At 42.2% G+C, this 9,484-nt stretch overlaps 1 protein-coding gene across 4 annotated transcripts in view; it reads right to left on the reverse strand.

Annotated features, from left to right (window-relative positions):
- RPS6KB1 (ribosomal protein S6 kinase, 70kDa, polypeptide 1) overlaps positions 1-9,484 on the reverse strand; it is a 73,092-nt gene that overhangs the window by 43,194 nt on the left and 20,414 nt on the right. For 3 of the 4 annotated variants that reach the window (XM_011979167.1, XM_011979164.1, XM_011979166.1), the window contains 3 exons: positions 4,648-4,697; positions 2,529-2,649; positions 715-783 (listed from right to left, as the gene is read on the reverse strand). In XM_011979167.1, coding sequence (XP_011834557.1) covers positions 715-783; positions 2,529-2,649; positions 4,648-4,697 — 240 coding nt within the window. The remainder of the gene's footprint in view (positions 1-714; positions 784-2,528; positions 2,650-4,647; positions 4,698-9,484) is intronic. The other variant, XM_011979165.1, reaches the window with a different exon arrangement.

The raw sequence follows: 9,484 nt of genomic DNA on the forward strand, positions 1-9,484 counted from the left end.
AATGAGACCAGAAACAGCAAAGTTACCTCAACAACTAATTGCAAGAGCTCTCTTTTCCACCCTCAACAAGCAGAAATAAAAATAGGAATAACAGTAATGAAACATACCTCACATTCTAAAAGGTATTGCAACTGTGTTAGAAATACATTTTTTGCTGGGTGCGGTGGCTCATGCCTGTAATCCCAGCACTTTGGGAAGCTGAGGCAGGCAGATCACCTGAGGTCAGGAGATCAAGATCATCCTGGCCAATATGGTGAAATCCCATTTCTACCAAAAATACAAAAAAGTAGCTGGGCGTGGCGGTGTGTGCCTGTAGTCCCAGCTACTTGGGAGGCTGAGGCAGGAGAATTACTTGAACCTGGGAGATGGAGGTTGCAGTGAGCCGAGATCGCGCCACCGCACTCCAGACTGGGCGACAGAGCGCGACTCCATCTCAAAAAAAAAGAAATACATTTTTTCTGTAAGACACTGGGTCTTGCCACATTGCTCAGGCTACCCTTGAACTCCTAGTTCAAGCAATCCTCCTGCCTCAGTCACCCAAGTATCCAGGTATGCATCACTGTACCTGGCTTGAGATACACTTTTTTGACTGCAAATTTTAGGCTAAAATGTTACAACAATTAAAAATATGAGGTGATTGCTTCTTGGCCTTTTGGCTAAGATCCAGTGTAAGAATACGGTGTGAGAGGACTAAAAAGAGGGAGTGGAAATCACCTTTTTAAGCACCTTCATGGCAAATATTTTCCCAGTATTTGCTCCTGTTACTTTTCGTACTTGAAAAACCTGGATTAAAAAAAAGTGTGTGTTATTCAAAGGCAAACTATGTCAGGCATACTCCCTTAATTCCTAGTTATAAGAAACATATGCCACAGCAGTTTACATTATAAAAACTACGTGCAAAAATGATCAGCTAAAAGAACAGACCACATTAACGATCATGACTTTCCTGTTTGTCCTGCTGCCATCTGGTGGTAATGTTGGACAATGGCCATCTAATAATAAACACTGTTACTTCGTATTAATATATAAAATCCTACTTAGAACAAGCTATAACAGTGTTCCCAGAAGCATAATGCCACCTTAAAAATTATAAAATATTTCATAAATTTCTTTCAAGGTTGCCACTGCCTTTGCTTCACATAAAACTATTTAAAAATAGTTGACAGGAAATTACTGTTTACCTATTACTTAATATAGCTTGTACTTATACTTGGTCCTCTGAATCTATAGGTTCAGCAGCCGCGGATTCAACCAACCTCAGAATGAAAATATTTGGGGGGAAAAACAATAAACAATACAAATAATAAAAAATAATATAAATATGGCCAGGTGCGGCGGCTCACACCTGTAATCCCAGCACTTTGGGAGGCCGACTCAGGCGGATCACCTGAGGTCAGGAGTTCAAGACCAGCCTGGCCAACATGGCGAAACTTCGTCTCTACCAAAAATATAAAAATTAGCTGGATGTAGTGGCGCACACCTGTAATCCCAGCTACTCAGGAGACTGAGGCAGGAGAATCACTTGAATCTGGAAGGCAGAGGTTGCAGTGAGCTGAGATCGCGCCACTGCACTCCAGCCTGTGGGAAAGAGTGAGACTCCGTCTCAAAAATCATAAAAAAGAAAATAAAAAACCAAGTATATGGGAGGATGCGTGTAGCTTATATGCAAATACTGTGCCATTTTATATAAGGCACTTGAGCATTGGCAGATTTCATTATCTGCAAAGGTCTTGGAATCAGCCTCCCTTATCCCTCCCCCATACTGAAAGACAACTATAAACATTTTCATGCAACACCTAAAGTATGTGAGATTCAAAGTGCATGTGTTGCACATTCAGGATGATTAGAAATTAGAATGTGTTCTTAAGCATAAGAATAGACTACAAATGTCTGCTTTGCAAAAATTAACACTACACAATAGCAAAAATAGTTCTTAAAACTTAATCCTAACCAAGTTGTTATCTAAATTATTTTGATGAGAGAATAGTTTGGTAAAAATTTTCGTGGGCAGAACTCATAAAAGTGATGTCTTAACTTATAAAGCCTTGGGCAAAACTGTGAAACTAAATAGTTTTCTTCAGTTTTCTTCCCCCTTTTTATATTCCTTCAGCTTCCTCAATTCTATTGCTCCAGATAACCAGCTAAGACTAAGGTCTCAGTAACAGATAACAACTTAGAGTGCCATGTCTCTTGTAAGCAAGGAGGAGTTTATTTTTAAAGAGGATACCATTTAACCAAAGTAAAGAATGAACCCTCTAATAATAGACTTTGCCTGGTATAGCTGCCTACTTATTTATTCCACAAATATTGACTGAGTACCTATTATGTGCCAGGCTTTTACATGTGTGGTGGTATGAAGGGAAGGGAAAACTGAACTTCTGTACGTCCCTCAAACATACCAGCTAAGTGGTCATGATCATATCCTTTGCTGACAGCTGACAAAGATTGAAGATGACTGCTGGAACCAGGGCATAAAAATCAATCTATTCAAGACAGACAACAGCTCTCATTTCAAAAATATTGCCTACCTTTCCATAGCCCCCTTTACCAAGTACCCGAAGTAGCTCAAAACATTCTGGTCTGATTTTTTCTGGCCCTCTGTTCACACTAGTTTCTGAGATTTCAAATTTCTCACAATGTTCCATGCCACTGGGAAGAAAAGCAAAACCAAAAATAAATTTGCAAAAAGTTAAATTACTTTCAGCATATAGTCAAGAAAAAGGAGAAAAAGAAATGTAATATAATTAAGTAAAAGGAAAAAAGTACATGACAGCAAATTATCTGTGCTCTAAACAAACAGAACAGCAGGTCAAGATGAGGGTGGCCCGATAATTGTTTACCTCCTTGTTCACAGAATGTGAATCAATTATTTACTTATTTTATAAATGTTTATTTTATGTACAAAGAGGTATTGTACAAAGAGGTATGTACAAAGAGGTTTTTCACTGGGTAGGTGCCTTGGATAATCCATTCAAGGAAGATCGCTTACTCCAACTTAATGAAACCTATGTCCTTTGTGTACTGATGGAAACACTGGCGGCACATATTGTGGCCGTATTTCTGGATCAGACCTTGCTGGTTTGAGCAGATGCAACAAGAGCAAGAACCCTGACTCAATTTTCACGGGTGACTCCAATACAGCTGCTGGTGACCCATCTTGTTCTTAGGAGTGCAATGATGTAAAAGAAGACAATTATTTATTTTCATAAGCATCAAGCACCCCAAAACTAAGGTAAATTAGAACAAGTTTATTAAATTGACAAAGAAAAAAAGTCTTCCAGTTATTCAAATTTACTTCATTCAAAATATCTATGAAATTAGGTATTATCCAACCTCATTTGGCAATGTCAGCAGAAAATCTGGGATCTTTCCAAAACTACCCAATTAGTTCACATCATGGTACAAAATTTCTTCTCTATATCTTTTTTTTTTTAAGTTATTAGCTTAATTTCAAGAATCCAACAGGCGTGGTGGCTTAATTCCAGCACTTTGGGAGGCTGAGGTGGGCGGACCACTTGAGGTCGGGAGTTCAAGACCAGCCTGGCCAACATGGTAAAACCCTGTCTTCACTAAAAATACAAAAATTCCAGCCTGGCCAACATGGGGAAATCCTGTCTCTATTAAAAATACAAAAATTAGCTGGGCGTCGTGGCAGGAACCTATAATCCCAGCTACTCGGGAGGCTGGGGGACAAGAGCGAGACTTTGTCTCAAAATAAAAAAAAAAAAAAATTAGCCAGGTGTGGTGGTGCACGCCTGTAGTCCCAGCTACTTGGCAGGCTGAGGCAGGACAATCGCTTGAACCTAGGAGGTGGAGGTTGCGGTGAGCCAAGATCATGCCACTGTGCTCCAGCCTGGGTGACAGAGGGAGACTCCCTCTCCAAAAAAATAAAAATAAAGAATCCAAAAGGGGTAGCAATTGTCTCTGTCATTTAAATGTACATGAGTGATCTATCTTCTCACTCTCCTCCTACACCAAGGCTTTTTACTTGAGTGTACGATACAGAGCAGATTAATCACCATACTCACCTAATGGAGCTTGTCTAAAATGACTTAAGATTACATGAATTTCATTTTTGTTGTCGTTGAGACTGAGTCTCGCTCTGTCGCCCAGCTAATTTTTGAATTTTAAGAAGAGACAGGGTTTCGCCGTGTTGGCCAGGCTGGTCTCGAACTCCTGACCTCAAATGACCCGCCCACCTCGGCCTCCCCAAGTGCTGGGATTACAGGTGTGAGTCACTGTGCCCAGCTGGATTGCATGAATTTCTGTTTGAACGACTGTATGAATTTCTGTTTGTATATTAAAGCAAAACAGAAAGCATTTGACTTTTTGAGGCATTTCTACAAATTTTTCTGTAAGAGAAGATTAAAACTGTGGCTCTCTATATTAAACTAACAACTCAGATTCATATTCAGTACTCTGAATCTGAATTATTATCTTTTCCTCAAAATTCATATATAATCTCAAAACTCTGATAGATTACAATATCGATCAGAGTTTGGTGCCAAATTCAATACATCAAGTTGATAAATATGACTATATATTTAAGAACAGGTTACTGGAATCACTTGATTGCTATGAAATAGAACTGGTAAAACCTACTTGTAAGAAAGACAACACAATGAACATCTCTTCATATAAACTTACAGTTCATATGGTCCAACTCCCCCATGGTCCATGCTTTCATTTAACTGACCCTGAAAAATATGTTAAATTTCAGAAATAATCTCATAAACATAAAATTTAAAGGTTTAATTCTTTGTTTCATAACTGAAAGAGAATGAATGAAATAAACCAGTCTAAAAATTCTCTTATACTTCAACAACAGGCAAATATGGTAATGAATAAATATAGTACACAAACAACATTGTGTGAATTTCACTCTCAATTATTTTACAAATAGAGATGAGGTCTTTCTCCGTTGCCCAAATTGGAATGCAGTCAGTAGCTATTAAGGGGTATGATCATAGCATACCAGACCCTTAAACTCAAGTGATTCTTCTGCCTCAGTGTTCCAAGTAGCTGGGACTACAGGCACCCGTCTTTTTCTTTTTTTCTTTCCTTTTTTGAGATGGAGTCTCACTCTCTCACCCAGACTGGAGTGCAACAGTGCCATCTCGGCTCACTGCAACCTCTGCCTCCCAGGTTCCAGTGTTTCTCCCACCTTGGCCTCCCGAGTAGCTGGGAGTACAGGCATGTACCACCACGCCTGGCTAATTTTTTTTTTTTTTTTTTTTTGAGATGGAGTCTTGCTCTGTCGCCCAGGCTGGAGTGCAGTGGCGCAATCTTGACTCACTGCAACCTCCACCTCCCGGGTTCAAGCAATTCCCCTGTCTCAGCCTCCCAAGTAGCTGGGATTACAGGTGCCTGCCACCACACCCGGCTAATTTTTTGTATTTTTAGTAGAGACAGGGTTTCACCATGTTGGCCAGGCTGGTCTCAAACTCCCAACCTCAGGTGATCCGCCCTCCTCGGCCTACCAAAGTGCTGGGATTACAGGCGTGAGCCACCACGCCCGGCCCCAACTTTTGCTTTTAATTTTATATGACAGGCCAGGTGTGGTGGCTCACGCCTGTAATCCCAGCACTTTGGGAGGCCGACGGGGGCAGATCACGAGGTCAGGAGTTCGAGACCAGCCTGGCCTATATGGGGAAATCCCGTCTCTACTAAAAATACAAAAAGTAGCCAGGTGTGGTGGCACATGCCTGTAGTTCCAGCTACTTGGGAGGCTGAGGCAGGAGAATTGCTTGAACCCAGAAGGCAGAGGTTGCAGTGAGCCAAGATTGCGCCACTGCACTCCAGCCTGGGCGACAGAGCAAGACTCCATCTCAAAAAAACAAAAAACAAACAAACAAAAACAAAAGCTGGGTGCGGTGGCTCATGCCTGTCACCCCAGCACTCTGGGAGGCCAAGGCGGGCAGATCGCCTGAGGTTGAGGGTTCGAGACCAGCCTGACCAACATGAAGAAATCCCATCTCTACTAAAAAAATACAAAATTAGTCGGGCGTGGTGGCCCATGTCTGCAATGCCAGCTACTCGGGAGGGTGAGGCGGGAGACTCGCTTTAACCCGGAAGGCAGAGATGGCAGTGAGCCGAGATCGCGCCATTGTACTCCAGTCTGGGCAACAAGAGCAAAACTGTCTCAAAAAAAAAAAAAAAAAATTCTTTTACATGACAACTAAACTATAGAGGCTACTCATCACTAATCAAAAAATAAAACCAAGTAGATTATCCATCAAAATGTACATTTTATCTATTTGATTTATCTATTTGAAAATGTGTATTTTCGGCCGGGTGCAGTGGCTCACGCCTGTAATCCCAGCACTTTGGGAGGCCGAGGAAGGTGGATCACCTGAGGTCAGAAGTTTGAGACCATCCTGGCCAACAAGGTGAAACCCCATCTCTACCAAAAACACGAAAATTAGCTGGGTGTGGTGGTGGGTGCCTGTAGTCCCAGCTACTGGGGAGGCTGAGGCAGGAGAATTGCTTGAATACGGGAAGCAAAGGTTGCAGTGAGCAGAGACTGCGCCACTGTACTCCAGCCTGAGTGACAGAGTGAGACTCTGCACCCCCCCAAAAAAAGGAAAAAATATATGTATTTTGTGTATTAAGAAATTAAAGGCACTACATTCTGAGTATGACTTAACAAATCAAATGATTTACACACAGTGCTATTTTGATGTGCTTTTAACACACAGAGTAACATAATGCTATAAACCTATGGTACCCACAACTAGTCCAGGGTATCTAGTGTAAAATGCAGTCAATCAAGACAAAATAATTAAGCAACACTGTCAAACAGTTAGAAGTCATGCTGGCCACACATTTAATCTGACCATAGAATAAATGGGTGCAAAATTTAAATAACCTTCTATATACTAGCAATGAACAACCCCAAAATGAAATGAAGATAACAATTCCATTCATAATACCATCACTAAGAAGTAGCTTAGAAAAAAATTTATGGCAGGTACAGTGGCATAAATACGTCCGGAGGCCAAGGCAGGAGGATTACTTGGAGTTCAAGACCAGCCTGGCCAACCTAGTAAGATCTTGCCTCCACAAAAAAGTTTTTAAAAATTAGCTGAATGTGGTGGCACATGCCTGTAGTCCCAGCTACTTAGAAGACTGAGGTGGCAGGATTACTTGAGTCCAGGAGGTCATAGCTACAATGTGCCATGATTGTGCCACTGTATTCCAGCCTGGGCAACAGAGTGAGATTGTCTCAAAAAAAAAAAAAAATCAACCAAAGTGTAAGACTTATATACTGAAAACAATGAAAACATAAAACATTGCTGAATAAAATTAAAGACAACCTAAATAAATGGAAAGGCATTCCATGTTTATGGATCAGAAGATTTAACATTGTTAAGATGGCAATACTAACCAAATTGGTCACAGATTCAACTGAATCCTATCAAAACCCCAGGTTCCTTTCTTGCAGAAATCGAAAAGCTGATCCTAAAATTCATATAGAAATGCAAGGGACAGTTGGGCATAGTGGCTCATACCTATAATCCCAGCACTTTGGGAGGCTTAGGCGGGCGGATCACGAGGTCAGGAGATCGAGACCATCCTGGCCAACATGGTGAAACCCCGTCTCTACTAAAAATACAAAAGAGTAGCCGGGCATGGCGGCAGGCGCCTGTAGTCCCAGCTACTCGGGAGGCTGAGGCAGGAGAATGGTGTGAGCCTAGGAGGCGGAGCTTACAGTGAGCCGAGATCACGCCACTGCACTTCAGCCTGGGCGACAGAGCAAGACTCCGTCTCAAAAAAAAGAAAAAAAAAAAAAGAAAAAGAAAGAAATGCAAGTGACCAGATGGGAAAGGTGGCTCACGTCTATAATCCCAGCACTTTGAGGGGGGCCAAAGAACATGGATCACTTGAGGTCAGGAGTTTGAAACCAGCTTGGCCAACACAGCGAAACCCTGTCTCTACTAAAAATACAAAAATTAGCCAGGTGCGGTGGAGGGCGCCTGTAATCTCAGCTACTCAGGAGGTTGAGGCAGGAGAATTGCTTGAACCCGTGAAGCAGAGGTTGCAGTGAGCGAGGTCATTCCATTGCACTCCAGCCCAGGTGACAGAGTGAGACTCCATCTCAAAAAAAAAAAGAAAGAAAGGAAGAAATGCAAGGGACCCAGGCCAGGTGTGGTGGCTCACACCTGTAATCCTAGCACTTTAGGAGGCTGGATCACTCGAGGTCAGGAGTTCAAGACCAGTCTGGCTAATATGGTGAAACCCCATGTCTACTAAAAATACAAAAATTAGCCAAAGTGGTGATACATGCTTGTAATCCCAGCTAATCAGGACTGAGGAGAAGAATGGCTTGAACCCAGGAGACGGAGGTTGCAGTGAGCTCAGATCGTGCCACTGCACACTCCAGCCTGGGCAACGAAGCTAGACTTTGTCTCAAAAAAAAAAAAAAAAACGAAAGAAATGCAAGGGACCCAAAATAACTGACACAATCTTGAAAAAACAAAGTTGGAGAACTGAAACTTCCCCATTTCAAAACATGTTACAAAGCTACAGCCATCAAGACAGTGTGGTAGTGGCATAAAGAAAGACATATAGATCAAGAGAACAGAACTGAGAGTCCAGAAATAAACTCTTATATTTATATTGTCAACTAATTTTTGATAAAACTTCCAAAAATATTCATCACGCAAGAGGTAATCTTTCAATAAATGTGTTGGAACAACTGGATATCACATACAATTCAAATAATGATGCTAGGACAACTGGGTATCTATATGCTACTTCATACTATACACAAAAATTAACTCAAAATGGAGCAAAGACCTAAATACAGGAGCTAAGACTATAAAACTCGAGCTGAGTGTGGTGTTGCGTGCCTGTAGTCCCAGCTATCAAGGAGGCTGAGGCAGGATGAACACCTGAGCCCGGGAGTTCCACTCCAGCCTGGGCAACATAGCGAGACCCCCGCCTCCAAAAAAAAATCCTCTCAAGGGCCAGGCGCAGTGGCTCACACCTGTAATCCCAACACTTTGGGAGGCTGAGGTGGGTGGATCACCTGAGGTCAGGAGTTCAAGACCATTCAGACCAATGTGGTGAAACCCCATCTCTACTAAAAACGCAAAAAATTAGCCGGGCATTGTGGCCAGAGCCTGTAATCCCAGCTACTCAGGAGGCTGAGGCAGGAGAATTGCTTGAACCCAGGAGGCGGAGGTTGTAGTGAGCTGAGATCGTGCCATCGCACTCCAGCCTGGGCAACAAGAACAAAATTCCATCTCAAAAAAAAAAAAATCCTTCCAAAACTTAACAAGAAAATAAAATTATTAGAAGAAGCATAGGAGGGGCCGGGCGCGGTGGCTCACACCTGTAATCCCAGCACTTTGGGAGGCTGAGGTGGGCGGATCACGAGGTCAGGAGATCGAGACCATCTTGGCTAACATGGTGAAACCCCGTCTCTACTAAAAATACAAAAAATTAGCCGGGAGTGGTGGCAGGCGCCTGTAGTCCCAGC

The sequence above is a fragment of the Mandrillus leucophaeus genome, unplaced genomic scaffold, assembly GCF_000951045.1.
Source record: "Mandrillus leucophaeus isolate KB7577 unplaced genomic scaffold, Mleu.le_1.0 Scaffold20, whole genome shotgun sequence".
In the NCBI taxonomy this organism is placed as follows: domain Eukaryota; kingdom Metazoa; phylum Chordata; class Mammalia; order Primates; family Cercopithecidae; genus Mandrillus; species Mandrillus leucophaeus.